At 43.1% G+C, this 23912-nt stretch overlaps 1 protein-coding gene across 2 annotated transcripts in view; it reads left to right on the top strand.

Annotated features, from left to right (window-relative positions):
* PHACTR3 (phosphatase and actin regulator 3) overlaps window positions 1-23912 on the top strand; it is a 193438-nt gene that overhangs the window by 56820 nt on the left and 112706 nt on the right. For both annotated transcript variants that reach the window (XM_073681049.1, XM_073681050.1), the window contains exons 2-5: window positions 11550-11711; window positions 12023-12109; window positions 20535-20723; window positions 21725-21910. In XM_073681049.1, coding sequence (XP_073537150.1) covers window positions 11550-11711; window positions 12023-12109; window positions 20535-20723; window positions 21725-21910 — 624 coding nt within the window. The remainder of the gene's footprint in view (window positions 1-11549; window positions 11712-12022; window positions 12110-20534; window positions 20724-21724; window positions 21911-23912) is intronic.

Here is a 23912-nt window from a genome sequence, read left to right as displayed (position 1 = left end):
ATGTAGACAGTCCTGCTGTATCTCGGATGGTTATGAGGTATACCCTTATCTTATTATTGCACACAAAAGACTGAGACTCATCATTCGTATCTGCTAGATCAGATCTGCTATATCAGTATGGCATAAGTGGTCCCATGAATATTTACCCGTAGTATATTTTGCTGTCTCTGCACAATAAAAATGTAAACAACAATATAATATCCCATTCTTATTCTGAGATGCAGTCCCTTGACGTAATGTTGCAGGCCCAAATCCTGAGGCTGCACTACTGAGATATGCTGATGACAAGTATCCTTCTGATATCTGTCAGTTGCACTATTGTCATGAAGACTTTGTGTGAATTCAGACAAAGCCAGATCCCACCTACTGTATCCTCACCCATCCCTTGTAGACTGTGAGCCCTCACGGGCAGGGTCCTCGCTCCTCCTGTACCAGTCGCCGTCACGTTTTGTTAAAGATCATTGTATTTGTATGTATACACCCTTTTTCACATGTAAAGCGCCGTGGAATAAATGGCGCTATAATAATAATAAATAATAATAATAATTACAAGTGAATATTGTTGTATTCACATACTTAGCGACGCAGGTGGTGGCAATTCAGGGAAGCTACAGTCCTTCCCCTCACAGAACCAATCCCACACAGAAGCCCCCATTTGTTGGCAGTGTTTATGTATACCCCCTGTTTCAGACCAGAAAATTTTTGTCTTAATGACTGAAGTCCTAGCCGTTCACCTGACTGCATGAATTATTTTCAGCTTTAGATGATGATTTTGGAAAGACTTAGGCCCCGATTCATCAGGGCAGGGGTTTTTCATGCCAGTCTTGATGCTGGGGGGTGTTGGAGCCTTAATGACTCAGGAGCGTCTTAAAATTTGCATAAGCCACTAGTGCTCATCTCCTCCCTTCCCTAGCCTTAGCCTTATGCCAGGGAATCGCGTGCGATGATTGGTGAAGAGCCAATATAGGGACGGTAGTTGAGACAGAGTGACACTAGACCAGACTAGAAGATCTACACTCCCCCCTTTCCCTAGTGTCTGGGCTCCCTTTCCCTCTGTGTTGCACTAAGTCTTTCCCACAACCAGCGTGACAAGAAGTCCCAAACTTTGTGGAAACCAGAATTTGTCAGTCTAAAAAGTTTTGGCCACTACTGTAGATAATAAATGTTTCTATTTGGTGACAGCAAACAGAAATCTTGAGCACTATAAGAAATGTGAACATAAAGTATGTATTGCATAAATTATATTTACATAGAAACATATCTCCCAACTGTTCCGGATCCAAGGATTTGGAGGAGCTGTCCAGCTGTCCCGGGAGGTGAGGGCAATGTCCTGACTTCCACTCACTCTATGCGGTGTCATTCTTGCCATCTTCACAGTTCTGTAGTTCCTCCTCCTTCTATCTTGACTCTGGGAGGGCAAGACCTGCATTTATTAAAAAGCGCATTTATCTATTTATTTATTTTACTCACTTATATAGCGCCATTAATTCCACAGTTCTTTACAGACATTATGGGCACTGTCTCCATTGGGGCTCACAATCTAGATTCCCTATCAGTATGTCTTTGGAATGTGGGAGGAAACCGGAGAACCAAGAGGAAACCCACGCAAACACGTTTTTCTTTTTTCTTGAGATTTGGTCTCCTCGGAATTCAAACACCCCACCTTTATCATTGGATGGCAAGAGCAAAAGCCACGAGCTATAGTTGGCACTGAACAGCTTCAAATAATTTTCTCTACTTGAGTGTGCATTGTATTCTCCTAAATTACAGGCAGATTGTACGGGTACATACAGATATATCTCTATATACCAGTGCATTTTTGTATACCTCTATTTTAGGGGTAAAATAAAAGCCAGATTTTTTTATTCTTAAAAAATTACTAAAAAAAAAAGAAAAACAATTACAATATTGCCATTTCTAATGCTCTTTTTTTAAAAAAAGTAAACATCACAAATCAGTAAATAACAGACATATTTGGTATCCTTGTAAGGCTATGTTCACATGTTGCATTTCTGCTGCGTTTTTTTTCTGCAAGCAAAACCTGCTCTCTTGGCAGTAAAGAAGCTGCTTACAAAAAGCATTTTTGTCAGGGTAAGTTTGTCTCTTGTGCATGCTGATAAAGTTTATTGCATAATGCTTTCTATGGGTGAAAAAACACTGCAAAAACGCTAAAAAAAGTGACATGCAGCAGTTCTCCAAATCAGTCAGGAAGAAAAAACAATGTGTGTATGAGATTTGCATAAAACAGGATTCAGGTCAGGAGGGAAGCTAAACACAGGTCAGATAAACTCCCTGAACTAACAGTGCAGAGTAACATGGCAGGAAGATAAGGACTGGAAGGAATTCTGTCACAGGGATCATCTCCCTCATCAAACTCTCCCCCCCATCTCCATGCAGGATAAATAATGCTGTGTACTAGTGAGTCCTTGTGAAGGAAAAGCCTGCTGTTTATGCATAGAAGTGTGCTGCCAAGAGATCTAATCTGTGATGAATTATGCTACTGAAGAGACTGACGTTACCGTGCCTGCTTTATGAGACTGTACTGTAATGAAGATTGTTGCTGTAATATCCCTGAATTGCACTGGCCATGCTTCAGGTTAAATTCCACTGTTAAACTGTTGAAAAAGACTCTTGTCAGATGTGTCTGGTCCGCAACTGAATCTATCGTGTGCCTGAGAGAAGCTGCAGCCTATGGTCGCCCTGAGTAACTCTTTCCCCAGGATTCCAACAAATTCATGCCCTATCTGAACCTAGCGGCGTGCGTGTAACATTGGTGGCCCGTACGGGGAGTCCTGAGCGGGAATTAGCGTGTAGAGGGAGAAGAGGAAAAGTGTCTGGAAAACACAGCAGCACAGCACCTCAATTCAACTCTGCTACACCAGTTAAAGGGGACCAGCCCTAAAGAAAACTCACTAGCAGCAATGGATGTGGAAATACAAATGGACAGAATTAGTGAGCTGTTTCTTCAGGTAACCTGTGAAGAATTGAGAACAGTAGCAGAACATATAAAGATATCAGAAGAACAGATTTCTAAAGCACACAACCGCAGACAACTGTTAGCTGCCATTAATGCAAAAATGGATGAGCTGGGGGAGAAAGAAGCTTAAGACATCATAGGGCCGTTCCTCCAGGAGCTAACATAGTTCCTAACCAGGTTGAAGTTGGAGGATGGAGGGGCCCAGTTACCAAAAGTGTGAATCTCCGTCCGCAGACTGAACTACAGAAATTGAAAGAACAACTCAAAGCCCTAACAACAGCCCTGCAGGAATCGACCAAAACCTCTGAATGGGTGACAGACTCAGACAGAACCTTTTACCTGCTCGGGTTAGATAAATCAGGAAGTACCTGGTTCTCTGTCCTCGATCAGGGTAAAGCATACCATCAAGGGTTTGTTGAAGAGTCCAGTAGACCTTTGACAGCATTCATCACACCGTGGGGGTTATACGAGTGGATCTGCATACTGTTTGGGCTCAGTTCAGCTCCAGCAGAATTCCAGAGGAGCATGGAGACATGTTTAGAAGGACTGAGGGACGATATCTACTTGGATGACAATGTGGTACACAGCAAAACCTTACGGGAGCATGTTGAACATGTGGGGACCGTATTACAGCGGTATCAACAACATGGAGTTAAGTTGACCCCAAAGAAGTGTGAATTGTTCAAAAGGCAAGTCCGATTTCTAGGGAAAATTGTGTCTGGAGAAGGATATACCATCGACCCAGCAAAAATCGCTCTGGTACTGGCCTTAAAAGACAAGTGGCCCTCTACTGTCGGGGATTTAAGGCAGATATTAGGATTCCTCTTCTACTATCGTACTTACGTTCGGGATTTCTCCAGGATTGCTGCCCCACTATACCTCCTCTTGGCGGGGACGACAGAGTCAACAACACCCACGGAGAAAACGAAGATCGCTGGTAGGACCGGGCTTAAAAGAAACAACGTTGTTTCGTCCCAGCAGCCAATTCTCTGGACAGCAGACCACCAGGAGGTATTGTAAGAACTAATAGACTACCTGGTAAAACCACCCATCTTGGGATATCCTGATTTCAACTTACCGTTTGTTCTTCTTTGTGACGCTTCTCAAGTTGGACTGGGAGCTGCCTTGTATCATCATCAAGATGGAAAATTGAGAGTCTTCGGTTACGGCTCTAGAACGTTGACAGACGCCGAGAAGAATTACCATCTACATTCCGGAAAATTGGAGTTCCCGGCGTTGAAATGGGCTATCTGTGAATGATTTAGAGATTATCTTTACTACTGTAAAGAGTTTGAGGTATACACTGACAACAACCCTTTGACCTATGTCCTCACTACAGCCAAACTGAATGCAACAGGTCAGAGATGGGTCGCTGAACTAGCTGACTTCAATTTCAGCATGAAGTACAGGCCAGAAAAATGCAATGCGGATGCTGACGGATTGTCGAGAATGCCACTAGAGCCTGAGCAGTTCATGCAAGAATGCTCAGAGGAAGTCAGTCTGGAAGCAATTGAGAGCACTGCCCAAGCAGTACAAGCTTGTCAAGAGGAAGACACTCCATTGTGGTGTCCATTGACGGTGGAAACCACCATAAAAGCGAGAGAACAAGATCACCCCCTGTCCATTCAACAACTACCAAAAGGAAAAATCTGTAGAGCACAACGGGAAGATCAGATAATTGGTAGAATACTACTTTGTGTGGACCAAAATCGTTTTCCAAGTAAACGGGAGAGAGATAATGAGTCACCAGCAGTATCTGTTTTACTTAAAAAATGGACGAAACTCTACCTCAGTGAAGATGGTATCCTGTATCGTAAAGGATGACAAAACCGGCAGTTGGTACTACCCAGAGTATTCCGAAGGTTGGTCTTCAAAGAACTCCATGAAAACATGGGACACCTGGGAGTGGAAAAAGCAACCAACGTGATCCGTGAACATTTCTTTTGGCCGTACATGCAGAGAGATATTCAGAGGTACGTGACCAAGGAGTGTGGGTGTCTGAAAGATAAACGTCCCAACACATCAACCCGGGCACCTATGGACAACATCCAAACTACGTATCCGTTTGAGATGGTCTCAATAGACTTTCTACATCTCGAGACGTGCAAGGGTGGTTATGAATACATATTGGTGGTGATGGACCATTTTACTCGATTTGCTCAAGCATATGCCACCACCAATAAAGCGGGTCGAACAGCGGCAGAGAAGATCTTCAATGATTTTGCTTTGAGGTTTGGGTTCCCTACGAGGTTGCACCACGACCAAGGAAGAGAATTTGAGAACCTGCTCTTTGCCAACCTAGGAAAGTACTATAGAATTCAGAGATCCCACACAACACCCTATCACCCAGAAGGTAATGGACAAGTGGAACATATTAACCGGACATTATTGTCGATGTTGCGCACTTTAACAGCTGATGAGAAGAAAGACTGGAAGAGTTCTGTGTCAAAAGTGGTACATGCCTATAACTGTACAAAGAGCGTTGCAACAGGTTACTCACCCTTCTTCCTATTGTATGAACGATCGCCAAGACTGCCAATCGACATCACGTTCGTGCTCCAGTGTCAGAGACTTACAGAACATATCCAGAGTACGTTCGGAAATGAAAGGAGCGGATGGCAGAGGCATACAACATATTGTCCAAAGTGGTTACCCAAGGACAGAGCAAGAGTAAGGAGTACTACGATCGAAAATGTTATGGAGCAGAATTGGCAGCGGGAAGCCGCGTGCTAGTCAAGAACGTACGTGAGAAAGGTGGTCCAGTAAAACTTTGTTCATACTGGGAAGACAAGGTGTATGTGGTCGTAAAGGAGGAAAGCCGATGACAGTCCAGTGTATGAAATCCCATTGGAAACGGGAGATAAGAAAACCAGAATAGTCCATCGGAATTTACTACTACCCTGTGATTATCTCCCACCACAACAAGACTTCCCAGAAGTAGACCGACATCGTCCGAGATCGAATAAGGGACCACCTTTGGAGGTGGATAGGGACCTTGAAAGTTTCGATGAAGAAGAGCACACCGTTGTATTTCTCGGACCGGCAAGGAGAGGGATGTACCATCCTCAGGAGAGTGAACTAAGTCCCGAGCATCCAGAGTTTGTACCAAGGAGTACAGATGAAGTCCGATTCAGATCTGATGATCGAACACCGGCCCCTGAAGAGACCAATCGACACTCAGGAGAAGCGGAATTACCAGATCGTGCAGAAACAGGCGATTCAGGAGAAGTACAGGAACTTACAGAGGCAGCTCCAAGAGCATCTGAGAAAGCACGGGAAATGAGTGCGCCGGAAGAAACTCCTGTGATATATGAGGAACAACCCACCAGGAGGATGTCAACTCGAGAAGTGAGGATGCCCGTGATACTGACGTATGAAACACTTGGTGAACCGAGTCAAGTGCCAAGGACTGTCGACTGGAGACAGGTATCTCTGCCTGTGGACCAGGTAAGCCCACTTGAGTGGTATTCATCACCATAGGCAGTATGGAAGATGTTGCCTGGTGGAAAGACTTGTCTTCATGCTTTGATTTTCCTTAGATTTTCTTCAGATTGACCAATTAAGGAGAATAGATTGTCGAGGACGACATTCAAAAAGGAGGGAAGAGTGTGACATGCAGAAGTAGTGCAGTTGTTTCAAAAGCATCCAGCAACTAGAGGGGTTAACATAGTCACAGGAGACATGGAGTGTTTTAGCAGATCCCCAGGGATATTGTGGGGAAGTTGTTTACTGTTCTGACTGGAGCCTTAGAGAAAGGTGGTGTGTTATCTGTATCACACAGAAGGCAACTGAACAGGATTCATTGCAGGAGGGAAGCGGTTTCCCCAGCATTCCAACGAATCATGAAACCGGTCTCACCCTATCTGAACCTAGCGGCGTGCGTGTAACAATAGTCTAATGTGACCATCTGTAAAATACAGTGGTATTGCTACATTGGTTAGTGGCGTAAAAAATGTCATAATTAATTTTTTTCCATGAAACCTATAAAAAATGTTATAAAATGTAACACTGAGGCCATATTAACACAAATCGTAAATGCTGTCTTTTCTGCTGCTTTTTAGCTGTGTCTGTACCACAGTATAATATTCTAATAATAATCTTCTCGGATTATTGCTTATTTGTCTTTTCCCCCATATTTGATGCAGTTTTGGTGCAGATTTGAAGAAGCGTAATTAATGCTTTTTTATAGTACAGAAAAGCTTTGATTTTGTGTTTAAAAATGCAATGGCGGTTTTATGTGCGTTCTTTCAGGCTCCACTCCACATAAAAGGTTATAGAGAAAAAATGCACCAAAACTGCACAGTTCAACGACATCTTTAGACGCAATATGGGCAGAAATTTTCTTGAAATCACTTTCACTTATCTGGACATTTAGTCTGCATTATTTTCTGCTGCTTTTTTTTTAGCAGAAATTCTGTTGCCTTTCAGGGGAACCTGAAAAAAGTATGACATAGTGATCATGGGATACTTTAACTATCCAGATATTTATTATTCCCAACAATAGTATGTTTGCATACTATAGCGTTACAGAGTGCAGCTTTAATTTGTTACTTATATATGAAAATGGCTCTCTTAGCTAGCACTTGTTCACACCTGTTTTTCTGTTTGGAATTGACGGTCAGTATTTATGTATGCACAGGCTCTCTGACTGAGCACACCACCCATCAGCCTATGGTGGTTTTAATCACATCTCGATCCTACCTACCCATAGGCTTTCAGCTCAGGAGAGGTATCATATTAGGTTAGGGTCCCAGCAAAGAAGGTCACCTTGTCGTTGGTTGTTGGGCACACATCAATAGGCCAATTTATGCACTAAGTATCTTCATTTAAACTTTTTTTCTAGAGCAGCAATACAATTCCAATTTCATATATTACATGTTTGCATAATATAGCATTACAGAACGCAGCTTTAATTTGTTAGTTACATATGGAAGTGGCTCTCTTAGCTTGCACCTGTTTTTCTGTTTGGAAGTGACGGTCAGTCTTTAATATTTGTAGTCAATGGTAAGGAGACACTGTGCCTGATTCCTTATTGCATTTGTACCTTTTTTTTGTCTAGTTTTTGGTGTATTTCGCCTGTTTTTAATTTGTGCCTTATTTTTCTTTTAATTTGTATTCACCTATTTTAAAGTCTTTTTTTTATATGCGTTCACCTGTTTGTTTTGTTAATGTTCGTAATTGTGAGTGGGGTTTGGGGTTTTCATATTTCAAAATGCACTTCCGGTGTCCCCCCTGGCATGATTTTATGGACACCTGGAATTTTTACACATGTTTGACAACTTTTGAAAAAGTTATTTTGAGATAAAATGTCACGAGAAAGGTTGAACAAAAAAAAGAGCATTTTTGATTCTTCGCAAAATGAATGAAAAGCCTGCATCATTTTTAAGAATTTGGTGCAAAAAACATCAATGAATATGACAAGACAGAAGAAGGAAAGAGAAAAACCCACATATGATGAATCGGTTCCTATGACTTTTAGGAGTAGGAGACTCTCTGTAAAAAGGGGACACTAAGATTGTCATCGTCATGATAGACACAATAGATTGAATTTTCCCAGTCTTGAACCTATAACTGCTGGAGTAAGGTGTGCCAAACTTATTAAGAGGCAGACACGGTCACTGTCATATAACTGTCAAGGCGTAGGAGGGGGACACTATGGCTGTTAAATGGCAAGAAAGTGACACGCTGGCTGTCACTATTAAGGAGATACTATGACTGTCACATTTTAGGATGGGGGCACTATAACTGTCACAGTATCTGTTGGTGACACTATAACTGTCACAGTATAGGATGGGGGCACTGTGACTGTCAAAATATATGATGGGGGCACTGTAACCGTCACAGTGTAGGATGGGGCCACTATAACTGTCACAGTATAGGATGTTGACACTATGACTGTCACAGTATAGGATGGGGGCACTATGACTGTCACAGTGTAGGAGGGGGCACTATTACTATCACAGTGTAGAATGGGAGAACTATTACTGTCACAGTTTAAGATGAGGGCACTATGACTGTCACAGTATAGGATGGGGGCACTATGACTGTCACAGTGGAGGATGGTGATACTATGACTGTCACAGTATAGGAGGGGGGCACTATGACTGTCACAGTATAGGAGGGGGCACTATAACTGTTACTGTGGGATGGGGCACTGTGACTGTCACAGTGTAGGATGGAGGCACTATGACTGTCACAGTGTAGGATGATGACATTATGACTGTCACAGTATAGGATGGGGGCACTATAACTGTCACAGTGAAGGAGGGGGCCACTATGACTGTCACAGTGTAGGATGGTGACACTATGACTGTCACAGTATAGGATAGGGGCACTGTGAATGTCACAGTGTAGGAGGGTGACTGTCCCTGCCATCTTATGGGGCTACACTATAACTACCATTGTGATGGTCACTGTTATGAAGACGCTAGGACTGTTACATTGTAAGGGGGGCACTATGCATGTCTCTGTTGTCTCCGTTACGTGGAGACTATGACTGTCACATTGTAAGAAAAGGGACACTGTATTTTTTAGTATTATGGGGGCACTGGCTGTCACTGGATAAGAGGATGTACACATGTTGTCACTTAAAGGGGGAGGATGTTGGAAACTTCACGACTATATTGTTATCATTATCATCCTAAAATTTGTGATGTTTACCAGTCATAATTGTGATCCAGTTTTCCTACAATCTTTGATATCACCGGATACTATCTTTATATATCAGGATCCTCTTATCACTGCCTATCTAGGCAGACTTCCCATTTGGGATTTTCAGTTAGCATGGTCACAACCTCTGTACTGTAAATGGGACAATATAGTTATAAAACTGGATTATTTGGTCACACCGGTCACTGACATTGGTTGGGTCGGTAAATGTGGGTGCAAAAGGACACAAGACATCCCTTCATGTGTAGTTTGAAGGTCAGCGGAGGCATCTGTGCAGACTCTTCCCCCTGGGGCCGGCTGTATACATAATGGATGCCTCCGTTCCTTGTGTTCAGGCCCCGCCGGTACATTATTTATATCCTGGCTGTGGGCTGCTGCAAATCTGCTGAGTTTTATTCCTCCTCCGTTTTTGATAAATGAGAGTGTTATTAAATTGAGAAGCTGCAGACGATTAATAGCACCAGTGGTTTCCTAAAATCGATGACCACAGTCAGTGCATGAATACAGGGAGAGACATGAGTGGTATTAACCCTAACAGGGCTACATATAAAAAAGGGGACAATAAATTAAAAATACAATCCCCATCCCAGCCACCATCCATGTTAAAGGGGATCTGTCAGCAGGTTTTTGCTATGTAATCTGAGAGTAGCATGATGTAGGGGCAGAGAGCATGATTCTAGCAGTGTGTCACTTACTGGACTTCTTGGTGTAGTTTGGATAGAATCCCTGTTTTTTCTGCTTTAGATATAGCAGTGCTCAGAATGCTGAGCTGTGTATAACCCCGCCCATACCACTGATTGGTAGCTTCCTGTGTACCTTGTCAGAAAGCTGCCAATCAGTGGTGGGGGCAGGGTTACCTAGATTAGCCTGACTGGTCTGTACATGAGACCTAGTCCTGTAGTAGTAATTTATTGCTCATAAAATATTGATTGTATTGAAAACTACAGCACACAGCCTAAAAAGAGACACATCCCTGGAATCGAATCACAAACCTCCCACTTCTAACTCCAAGACTTCTCTCGTGATGCACCAGTTTTCTTGAATGCACTACCCTTGACATTCCGATTAATACATAGCCCCCACATTTTTAAGCATCATCTCTTTAGACAGGCCTATCACCTCATTTTATAAATCTAACTCTTCCCTGTTCCCACTTTTTAAATTTTCCTCAGAATCTGGTCCCTCCAATTCATGTCACCTCCATGCACCCAATATCACTTGATAACTGCACTTAAACAGAACCTGACTGATGTCCGGCTCATGCAGCTTTATTTGAAAACACTATTATAATGGTGGCTGAACTATACATTACAAGCACATTCTACCTATTGAGCCCCCCTTTTTCCTTATAGATTGTCAGCTTGTGAGCAGGGTCTTCACTCCTCTTGATATCTGTTGAATTATGTGTTACTCAGTAATGTCGTTATGGTCTGTACAAGTCCCCGCTTAATCGTAAAGTGCTGCCGACTATGTTGGCGCTATATAAATATTATTATTATAATAACTATCATATAGTGCTTGTAATAGAAAGTTACTTTACCATTTACCTATTAGTAAAAATCTTCTCGGTTGTCAAAAATGGAGGGATGTATAATTCTGTTGCGTACATCTTGTTGCCTCAGAGGTGGCCGGTCTCCTAGGCAAGGATCACACTCTTGCAAGATCTTGAAACTCCCCTTAGAATTTTGATAATCGAAAACACTTTAGTATCTAGGTATAAATGTGCCTTTAACAGATTATTTTATGGATTGAGGACTAGTTCCTTTAGTATACTGAATGGATGTCTAGTTTCATTGTGGAGGATATTCCATTTATCTAGCCCCATTATACTAGCCATTGTACTAGCCCCGCTGTAGGGTGACCCATTATACTAAACTCTCCTGTCTTCTCTTTTCACACATAGAGGAGATGGCCCAGTCGCCGGCGCTGCGGACGGAGTATCTGGTAACAGGAATGCGGACTCCACCTGCCAGGAGGAACAGTAAGCTGGCAACACTGGGAAGAATCTTCAAGCCTTGGAAGTGGAGGAAAAAGAAAAGTGAAAAGCTTAAACAGTCCTCCGCAGGTGAGAGTTGGGGAAAGGGAGGGTCTTTATCCAATATCTCTGCTATACTGGATTACACCCAGTTTTTCTAGGCTTCTGAATGGCAAATTTGCCTTGTTGCATACTATAAAAATCCTTTAATCCCTCAAAACTTTCCCTGTTCAGTCTCCTGGTGAAATTCAATATTATTACTGAGTTTCCTATTACTCGCCAGATAATTAGCCATATTAGATTATTGAATGTCAGATTAATTTGTTATTTTGGAGGAAATGTTGTGTGATGGAATTTACAGAAAAAAAGCAATGTCTTCTAATCATTGTATCCATTGCCAGGAATTGTCTCCACTCCTAAGAAGGTCAACTCCCGGCAAACCCGTGATGACATCATCAAGAAGGGAATTTTAGAAATTATGGAAAAAGGTAAATTATAATTCTAAGGATATTATAATATGTAGTGATATCAACCTGCATATTTCGAGGACACACATCCAGGAGAAATTGGCGCTGGTGGGTCCCCCTTCTGCACAAGCCCGTTCGCGACCACAGTCATTACGCCCTTGGTAGTAACAGGAACTTGCTTTACTTCAGATTAAAGATGGTGTTTCATCATCTTTATGGATTTTCCCATGGGGTTTTCTCTGCATCCTCCACAGCTGTGGATCTGGGTAGGTTATACTTCATCAGATCTCTGCTGTCTCTTAGCCATTCCCTGCAGGAATAAGCTATATACTCTGGTCCTTATTGTTGTGGACTGTCCTACTACTCCACTCTAAACTACAACCTGTGGTTGTAAATTTGGTATAGGTTTCTGTATCTTTCTAAATAATTAACTGGTGACTTTAAAGGGAACCTGACACATTGGAAAACACTAACAGCAGAAGTAAGGATAATCTGCTTGGCCACCTTACTGAAAGTGTGGCTGCAGTTCACTTCCATCTGGGAAGCCGCCGGCTTTCAGTCATGCACAAAGTAATTACAGTCATCTATTATATTGTGAGCAATGGCTGTAAGCACGCCCCGGTATTTTGATTGACAGCTTGCACTACACAAATGCACTACAGAGCTCCTCACCACATAGATGACTGTTAGCACTCCGTGCATAACCTCATGACTGAAAGCTGGAAGCTCCCTGGAGGAAATAAGTTTGTTTTCTCCCGGTAGCCACACTTTCAGTAAGGTGGTCGGGCAAATTAATGTTATAACTGTTGCTACGTTTATCGTAGTGACAGGTTCCCTTTAACCATCTGCATTCTGGTAGTGTGTAAAGTGCTGACACGTACTTCATAAAGTAACATGCACAATATTATAATATAACGCAAATATCTATTCATAGAACAATACAGATCTTTGCAGGAAACAGAGCAACAGTTTAAGATTAAGAGGGACGATCTATCCCAACTCAGACGGTAACTATCCTGTTTCCTTTGACCTCACGTCAACAGAGCAGCTCTTTCTCTTCCGGACTACTCCGTTGACGGGGTGTCACTGCAGTTAGGCAGCAGGGAGCCTGCTGTCAATCAGCATGACATAATCAGTGATACCCCTTCGAGCAGAGTGCAAAAGAAGAAGCTGCCGTGTCAACGTGACATCACAGGAAGCAAGGGAATCACAAAGAGAAGCGGTCCGTGACTGTTCTGAGCCAGCAGAGATTGTCACCAGCCAGAACATGCTGGTAGTTAGCAACTACATGCTGGTAAGTTTTTAGCTCCATACAAAAAAATAAGCAAAGTCCTGGAAATCCTTTTAAGGTAATCCCCAACTTTGGGGCATTACACTTGTACATGCAGCGTCTCATAGGTTTTGCAACTTATAACGGAGAGGCATACTGTATCAAGGAGCCCCAGTAGGGTTGTCCACTAGATATGATCAAATTTTTTAAAATTTGAATTCGCCTGGTTGAGCAAATTTTTCCCAAAAATTTGATTCGCCATGAATCGGAATACTGGAAATCCCATCATTGCCCTGAAAAGGTGTGTGAGGTCTCCTAGGACTATATCCAACTCCTCTAAGCTCTTTAACATAAAACAGTCTTAGCAATATCAAAGTGACCTCACCATAGAAACGGATTGTAACCTGGTACTTCACTGACGGACTTTGTGTGTTTTTTTTCTTTTTTCTATTAAAAGACGTTTCAAAAATTATTCTACTTAGTAATTTGTGATCAGGCAGACCAGTCTGTGAAGAACACTGACTCAAACTGTTGGTGTCACTGCCAGAGGTAACATTCTGCTGTGCCTGATGGGAGTGATGTGACATTTATTCCATAACGCCCTCTGCTTCATCCCCTCTTATACTCTTGCTGCAGGCAAAGGAGGCCTGCGTTTGGTAGTACTACTGCACAGGTGGCTTATGCCAGTGGTGGTGGTGATGTTTCTGCTGCTGTAAGCTGATATCCCATATTTAGCCATGGTATGGATTTTGTTTGCTTCACCCTACCCTGCCCATTGCCTTTCACAGCTTTATTGGTACAATAAGTACAGATGTAAAATTTGACTAGTAAAACAATTGTTAAAGTCGCAAGTAAATGTCTGGATTTTGGGGAACATTCTTTTGTAATTTAAGGGAACTTAGATTCTACCTGCGTTTTTAGTCATAGGGGCATGCTTGTCCTATTCAGTCATGGGCGGGTGCAGCATTCTCTCACTGCTGGCGCCGCCCATGTATTTGAATCCTGCTCCCGGCAAGCGCTGATATGGTGGGGCGCAGGCGCACTTGTATATGTCCGGCCACCTGCGCAGTGAGGCTGTGTGATTACCAGCTTCACTGCGCATGCGCCGGGAACATAGCGAGTCATAGCGCATGCACAGTGGAGCTGTGTAGTTCGCAGCTGCACTGCGCTTGCGCTATGACGCTCTATTCCCCATGCATGCGAGGCTGTCTGATTACCAGCTTCACTGCGCATGCGCTATGACACTCTATGTTTCCGGCACATGTGCAGTGAAGCTGGTAATCACACAGCCTCACTGCCCTGGCGGCCGGACATATACAAGTGCGCCTGTGCCCCATAATATCAGCGCTTGCCGGGAGCAGGATTCAAATACATGAGCGGCGCCAGCAGTGAGTGAATACTGCACTCGCCCATGACTGAATATGATAAGCACGCCCCTATGACTGAAAACGCAGGTAGGATCTAAGTATATTAAACGTTATAAAATCATTATAGCTGCACCAATTTTCTTGAAAACAGCTTGTTAGTGATGCACATTGCATCACTAACAATGCTATGGGGGCAGTCTAGAGGGCAGCTAGGACGTGACAGGTTCCCTTTAAAAAAAATATTCCCTCAATCACAAAAAAAGATTGTGCAAGAAATGCAAAGCAAGGGCACCTTCTATGAATGACATTGATTTCAGATCTTTTTTCCCTGTAAAAAATATTGTAGGGCATGCTAGTGCTTTCTATTGCACTAAGAATAAAAAAAATGTATAATTGTAATTCAAATGCAGTAGGACAGATGTCACCTACACCATATCACTGATCAATACTTACCTCCCAGGCCTGCATAATTTCTCCGATGTCAGCGCTGTGTCTCCTGTTGTCATATGTCATTTTTCTTGTTATATGACCACTACAGCCAATCAGAAGCCTTTGCTAGGCTTTTGCTGTCAACTAACATAAACAATGACACGTGACATAAACAATGTCATGTGACCACCAGGAGACACAGCACATATATCGGAGGAACAGCACTGGTCCGGGAGGTAATTATTAAGTTTTTTTATTTATTTTTGCCCTGCGTATATATTAAAAAGGGGTACCAAATCCATCCTTTTGTCATGGTGTTTCCCGCCACAATTACTTCCAGCCTTGGATTTTTTGAGGGGATTGGAAAATCTTGATGTGATTTATACAAGTGTAAAATTGTCATAACATACAATGCTCCATTAATAAATAATATAACTAAAAAATCAGCCAAAACTGTAGTGGCTGCTGGTCTCGCTCAATATAACACCATCACAATAAGAATGTTTTCTTAAAAAGAAGTCTGCAGGTTCCCGCTGGGTTTTTCAGTCACGCCGCTCCAATTATGTACTGCTGTTCTGTTACTGAAACACATGGGTTTTACGTGGGAGCCATCCGAATCCAGTTTTGTATCAATCGCCCACATCTCTGTTCCTGTAGTTCACAATAGCAGCTTTTAGCTTGTTACTATATTCATATAGGTAGACACTGCCCCCTAGCGGTAGAATGTGGAACATCACATTCTATTTCTGGCGTTATTTAGAATGGAATTGTTAAAGGGATCCCATATTTTTTTTATCAACTGCAGCATTAAAGGGGTATTCCCAAATGTAAAAGTTATTGCCTAACCATAGTATAGTTGGGTGCAATGCAGCAGTTGTGCCCTCCATCAGTTCCGATAATGGAACTTTGGATCACGAGAACAAAGCAAATGTTTGACCTCCACTCCATTAATTTTCTATGGAACTGCCGGAAATAGTTTGGTAAGCCATAACCATAGCATAGGGGATAACTTTCAATACCCCTTTAGATGGGATAAGCCTTTTAGCGCAGTATTTTGTAAAATGTATAGGACCTCTGCAGTATGGCCATACCCCTCATACATGACAGAGAATATTACCGCCAATCAAGGCGGCTATAAAGAGTGTTTCCCACCATGGAGGACCTAACATCTCTGTGCATTACATGTGTGGTACCCAAAGTAAGGGAGAGCAGAATGTTATGGGACAGTTTATTGCAGTAAACGTTAAAAGGGTTTTCCTACAGTAAAATAATTCTTTTAGGTATATTAAAAACATGAAATGGAGACATTCTCACCCTTCCAGTATCCCCACTTTCCCAGCACAATCTGCTCTCATCTGTGAAGTGGTGTCTACCTCGTTTGGAGGTGAAGCACCTCTGCAGCCAATCACACACTCTTCTAGTCACCTGACCACTGCAGATAAACACTGCCTGCAGCGGTGCTGTGAACGGGGTAAACACCGCTTCCAGTAGTTGTCGCGGACCTCCAGGGCAGGCTGGATCTATGGTGGCGCTGGAAGGTGACTGTGACTGTGAAGGTGACTGTGCTTCCATTTATTATTTTTAATCAATCCTTGCCTAAAAAATATATATATTTTACTTTTTGGACAAGCCCTTTAATGCATTTGATATTCTAGGATGCAGATATCCTATGAAGCTTTGTAAAAGAGACATATGTTGGAAATTATATGCTCAGGTCAGGATAATGCTTGGTTTACAATATTTTAAACTGTTAAAGGGAGATACTGGAAAGATACAGTACTATAGATCAGAGATGTCAAACTCAAACACACAGAGGGCCGAAATAAAAAAATTCGGATGAAGTCGTGAGCTAACCAGTATACAGTATAATGCCCCCACATAGTCCTCCATACAGAATAATGGGCCCCAGGTAGTCCTCCATACAGTATAATGGCCCCACATAATCCTCCATACAGTATAATGGCCCCACATAATCCTCCATACGGAATAATGGGCCCCACATAGTCCTCCATACAGAATAATGGGCCCCACATAGTCCTCCATACAGAATAATGGGCCCCACATAGTCCACCATACAGAATAATAGAATAATAGGCCCCACATAATCCTCCATACAGAATAATGGGCCCCACATAGTCTTCCATACAGAATAATGGGCCGCACATAGTTCTCCTTACAGAATAATGGGCCCCACATAGTCCACCATACAGAATAATAGAATAATAGGCCCCACATAGTCCTCCATACAGAATAATGGCCCCTCATAGTCCTCCATACAGAATATTGGCCCCCACATAGTCCTCTATATAGAATAATGACCCCACATAGCCTACATACAGAATAATGGGCCCCACATAGTCCTCCATACAGAATATTGGCCCCACATAGTCCTCCATATAGAATAATGGCCCCACATAGTCCTCCATACAGAATATTGGCCCCACATAGTCCTCCATGTTGAATAATGGGCCCCACATAGTCCTCCATACAGAAAAATGGGCCCCACATAGTCCTCCATACAGAATAATGGGTCCCACATAGTCCTCCTTATAGAATAATGGTCGCACATAGGGGTGGTGGTCCTGGTGTCGAGGGCCAAATAAAACCACCTTGCGGGCCAGATGTGGCCCACGGGCCGGAGTTTAACATGTGTGCTATAGATAGACATATCATTTTTTTTACATGCATAAATGCCCCCTTAAAGGGGTGGGGTGAGAGTGTCTGAAGTCTTCCTGTGAGGAGCAGACTGAAGAGTGGGACGGCCGATGTTCTGCCTGGCGGACCTGTTGTGATGGCATGGAGTTGAGGATAAAGAATATATACCCTGACCTCTTTCTCCTCTGCTGCCACACAGCCTGAAGAAGATGAAGAAGCAAGTAGGAGAGCAGCCATATCTCCTATATATGAGGGAGCAGGTTGGAGAGCGGCCATAGCTCCTATATGTGAGGGAGCAGGTAGGAGAGTGGCCATAGCTCCTATATATGAGGGAGCAGGTAGGAGAGCGGCCATGGCTTCTATATATGAGGTAGCTGGTAGGAGATCGGCCATATCTCCTATATATGAGGAAGCAGATAGGAGAGCAGCCATAGCTCCTATATATGAGGGAGCAGGTTGTGAGAGCGGCCATAGCTCCTATATATGAGGGAGCTGGTAGGAGAGCAGACATAGCTCCTATATATGAGGGAGCAGGTAAGAGAGCGGCCATAGCTCCTGTATATGAGGGAGCAGGTAGGAGAGCGGCCATAGCTCCTATATGTGAGGGAGCAGGTAGGAGAGGGGCCATAGCTCCTATATATGAGGGAGCAGGTAGGAGAGCGGCCATGGCTTCTATATATGAGGTAGCTGGTAGGAGATCGGCCATAGCATCTATATATGAGGGAGCAGGTAGGAGAGCGGCCATAGCTTCTATATATGAAGGAGCAGGTAAGAGAGCGGCCACAGCATCTATATATGAGGGAGCAGGTAGGAGAGCGGCCATAGGTCCTATATATGAGGGAGCAGGTAGTAGAGTGGCCATAGCTTCTATAGATGAGGGAGCAGGTAGGAGAGCAGCCATAGCTCCTATATATGAGGGAGCAGGTAGTAGAGTGGCCATAGCTTCTATAGATGAGGGAGCAGGTAGGAGAGCAGCCATAGCTCCTATATATGAGGGAGCAGGTAGTAGAGTGGCCATAGCTTCTATAGATGAGGGAGCAGGTAGGAGAGCAGCCATAGCTCCTATATATGAGGGAGCAGGTAGGGGTTTCCATAGCTTCTATATATGAGGGAGCAGGTAGGAGAGCGGCCATAGCTTCTATATATGAGGGAGCAGGTAGTAGAGTGGCCATAGCTCCTATATATGAGGTAGCAGGTAAGAGAGCGGCCATAGCTCCTATATATGAGGGAGCTGGTAAGAGAGCGGCCATAGCTCCTATATATGAGGGAGCAGGTAGTAGAGTGGCCATAGCTTCTATAGATGAGGGAGCAGGTAGTAGAGTGGCCATAGCTTCTATAGATGAGGGAGCAGGTAGGAGAGCGGCCATAGCTCCTATATATGAGGGAGCAGGTAGTAGAGTGGCCATAGCTCCTATATATGAGGTAGCAGGTAAGAGAGCGGCCATAGCTCCTATATATGAGGGAGCAGGTAGGAGAGTGGCCATAGCTCCTATATATGAGGGAGCAGGTAGTAGAGTGGCCATAGCTCCTATATATGAGGTAGCAGGTAGGAGAGCGGCCATAGCTCCTATATATGAGGGAGCAGGTAGTAGAGTGGCCATAGCTCCTATATATGAGGGAGCAGGTAGTAGAGTGGCCATAGCTCCTATATATGAGGAACCAAGGTCTCAGCTGCAGACACTTGTGGAGGAGGACTGTGCTTACATGCAGATAAGAGGAAACTCGGCAATGACTAGATGACTTCACCAGAGTCTTATCTGAGAGCATAGTAGTAACTATGCTTGCTGGGTAAGAAATGAACTATCATAGAAGAAAATGTAAAGGTGTTTTTCGGTTTCAGTGTCTGTTATTGTCTGCAGTGCTCACGTCACTTCGACAGCCCTGCAGGCAATAAGTGAGCTTAACGTCTCTTCCCGAGATGAAGGCATAAGCCCAATGATTGGCTGCAGCGCTGTTGACATGATGTGAGCAGTGCAGTCAACAACAGACACCGGGAGCAGCGGCAGAGACTCAACATTTGGACCTGGGGAGGGCAGGTAGAACACAGTTTGTTTGTCTGTTTAAGAAAACTGCAGACGGGGGACAAGGGTTTTCCAAAACTGGAAAAACCCTTTAAGCTTGATGTGCCTGTATATTCTGACATGTGTAAATGTTTACAACTACCTGTATGTCATCCCTGTTTTTCTGTCTTATCGAGAAGGGAGTGCACCACATTGTAACATCCTTTCAGGCAGCAGAGGCTAATTAAGTGCACTTTGGCGTCTCCAACTTTTCACTTTGTCACTGTCATTGGGGCACGTTCACTATTTTGTCTGGATCTTGACTGTGACAAAAAATGGACCAAATTTTGCCACATTTTGGTCAAGTTTTCTTGCTTTATACATTCGGTATTTATCATGTGTTTAAAACACCATTTGTGCTATACTCAAAAACGGATATGGCTAAAAAAAAGATAAGAGGCCTGGCTTTGCGGGAAAGGGGCATGGCTTATATTGGAACAACAAGCGCCACATTATGCCAAAAGTTAGACACAAAAAAGTGGCGCAAATGAAGCCTATCCTCATATGGCTTCATATTAGTGGAGACCATTGGAAAGAGCAGATAGTTTTGCCCTAGAGGTGCCCACTGTGCCCACATTTAGGGTATGTTGTTGGCGCTCCCTGAAGGCCAACCACAGCTATCTCTATACTGGTTGATCTGATGATAATCTGATGATTTTTTTTAGACCTTGACCCCAAAGACTGTCTAGAAGAAGATGATGATGCCACAATGGATTCACCTGGAGATCCACCAACCCCTCTGATCCAGTCACCTCTCACTGAAGACACACTTCCAGAAACGTCTGCAGCAGCCACAGTGAATGTCAGCTCTTTGGACGAGGTCCTGCAGACGGACACAGGAGAGGATCCTGAAGGTACCACGACTTACAGACAGCTAGAAGACGTTCAGGTTTTCCCTTTGTGCTCTTATTTAGCTGTCAGTGTGAAAACTGAGAAGTCTCAACTAAAAATCCTTTAGGGTATGGTCACATAAAAGTTTTTCAAAAGGAATTCACATCAGAAAACGCTGGGTTTTTTTAGATTTGTATTTCTGGAAGTTTTTTTTTTTAATCGGTTTTCAAGGAGTTTTTGAAGTCTTTTTTTTCCACATAATGTCTTGCAGCCTTTTGACTTGACAATGTCAAGTTTGGAGGAGACAACTTGGCTTTTGACACTTTGTTTTTTACCAGTCCAGCACCGAAACGCGTTGGTGATTAAATACCTTGGTTATACCCTCTGGATCTCATCTTTTCTGTGAGCGCTACCCGCACATCGTGATAGTCTACGGTTTGCCAAGTTTGGAGCAGAGACTCTATGTGAACCTAGCCTAGGGGCGCACATAATTTTTTTAGTGGAATTTTAAAGCGGATCTGCTACATGTGTCCAATCCCCGTCCCTGACCTCTCACGATATTGATTACTTATTTTAAAGATAGGCCCTCAATGTATTAGTCCCAGACACCTCTTAATGTCGAAATAGGCAGCTTTTGCATTTGTCATCCAGCTTTTCATAGCAAACAGCAGAAAATATTTTGTGATCATTTAATAAGAATACACCTGACTGCTTAATTTTTTTAAAGGGATGTTCTGAACCCTTGTATGAGCCGAAGCATGTAGAAAAAGTATATCTTGTTCTGGAGTCCATATATATCAGCATTATGCTTCACTTCGCCTGTGGGGGTGCTGTGGGGAAGATAAACACTTGATTTTTGCTTTCCTCACAAATCACTGCTCACTCGCCAGCAGTGATATTCCATCAGCTTACCACTTGGGGGACCCTTCACCACTTACCATAAATATTATAAAGATGGTAAATAAGGACTAGGTAGAATTTTTGGATACTTTATATATTCTTATCACGGGCCTTGTATCTGCAGGTAAAGCTCAGCTGACCTTGGAGGAAGATCTGAAAGAGTCGGTGGAAAAAACTTTACAAGCCTTACTGCTCACCGAATCTCTAGAATCCCCTCCACCGGAGAGAAGTATGACTCTCATCAGCAGTCCGCCATTACTTCCAATGCCACAGCCAAAGTCGTCTTCATGGGTGAACCAGTGTTTGGCAGGTACATGACTTCAATCGTATAAATCATGGCTAACCACAGACATATCATTAAAGGGATATTCCAATCTGAGCCTTTCATGTCAGCTGGTGATTGGCTGAAATGGTCATGTGACATTGTTTAGAATTTAAGACTTACGGGGTACACAGGGCTCAGAGTCAAGAAGATGCACTGCTCTGTGAAGACAGTATGCATTTTTTATAATTTATGCATCATAAAAATTTGAGCTATCTTGTACAATACATTGCATATCCTTTACTCATCCTGAGCTATATCCTGTGTTATACTTCAGAGCTGCACTCACTATTCTGCTGGTGCAGTCACGTTACTTATCCTGTTCTGATCCTGAGTTACATCCTGTAATATACTCCAGAGCTGCACTCACTATTCTGCTGGTGCAGTCACGTTACTTATCCTGTACTGATCCTGAGTTACATCCTGTAATATACTCCAGAGCTGCACTCACTATTCTGCTGGTGCAGTCACGTTACTTATCCTGTTCTGATCCTGAGTTACATCCTGTAATATACTCCAGAGCTGCACTCACTATTCTGCTGGTGCAGTCACGTTACTTATCCTGTACTGATCCTGAGTTACATCCTGTAATATACTCCAGAGCTGCACTCACTATTCTGCTGGTGCAGTCACTTTGTACCTACATTACATTACTTATCCTGTACTGATCCTGAGTTACATCCTGTATTATACTCCAGAGCTGCACTCACTATTCTGCTGGTGCAGTCACTTTGTACCTACATTACATTACTTATCCTGTACTGATCCTGAGTTACATCCTGTATTACACCCTAGAGCTGCACTCACCATTCTGCTGATGGAGTCACTGTGTACGTACATTACATTACTGATCCTGTACTGATCCTGAGTTACATCCTTTATTATACTCCAGAGCTGCACTCACCATTCTGTTGATGGAGTCACTGTGAACTTACATTACATTACTGATCCTGTACTGATCCTGAGTTACATCCTTTATTATACTCCAGAGCTGCACTCATTATTCTGCTGGTGGAGTCACTGTGTACATACATTACTTATCCTGTACTGCTCATGAGTTACATCCTGTATTATACTCCAGAGCTGCACTCACTATTCTGCTGGTGGAGTTACTGTGTACATACATTACATTACTTATCCTGTACTGATCCTGAGTTACATCCTGTATTATACTCCAGAGCTGCACTCACTATTCTGCTGGTGGAGTCAGTGTGCACATACATTACATTACTTATCCTGTACTGATCCTGAGTTACATCCTGTATTATACTCCAGAGCTGCACTCACTATTCTGCTGGTGGAGTCACTGTGTACATACATTACTTATCCTGCACTGCTCATGAGTTACATCCTGTATTATACTCCAGAGCTGCACTCACTATTCTGCTGGTGGAGTCACTGTGTACATACATTACTTATCCTGCACTGCTCATGAGTTACATCCTGTATTATACTCCAGAGCTGCACTCACTATTCTGCTGGTGGAGTCACTGTGTACATACATTACATTACTTATCCTGTACTGATCCTGAGTTGCATCTTGTATTATACTCCAGAGCTGTACTCACTATTCTGCTGGTGGAGTCCCTGTGTACATACATTACATTACTTTTCCTGTACTGATCCTGAGTTACATCCTGTATTATACTCCAGAGCTGCTCTCACTATTCTGCTGGTGGAGTCAGTGTGTACATACATTACATTACTTTTCCTGTACTGATCCTGAGTTACATCCTGTATTATACTCCAGAGCTGCACTCACTATTCTGCTGGTGGAGTCAGTGTGTACATACATTACATTACTTTTCCTGTACTGATCCTGAGTTACATCTTGTATTATACTCCAGAGCTGCACTCACTATTCTGCTGGTGGAGTCAGTGTGTACATACATTACATTACTTATCCTGTACTGATCCTGAGTTGCATCTTGTATTATACTCCAGAGCTGTACTCACTATTCTGCTGGTGGAGTCAGCGTGTACATACATT

This window comes from Phyllobates terribilis, unplaced genomic scaffold, assembly GCF_046119375.1.
Source record: "Phyllobates terribilis strain yellow unplaced genomic scaffold, ASM4611937v1 Scaffold_5__5_contigs__length_657084704, whole genome shotgun sequence".
In the NCBI taxonomy this organism is placed as follows: domain Eukaryota; kingdom Metazoa; phylum Chordata; class Amphibia; order Anura; family Dendrobatidae; genus Phyllobates; species Phyllobates terribilis.
The sequence above is the reverse complement of the archived record's forward strand: the minus strand, read 5'-3'. Positions and strand labels throughout refer to the sequence as shown.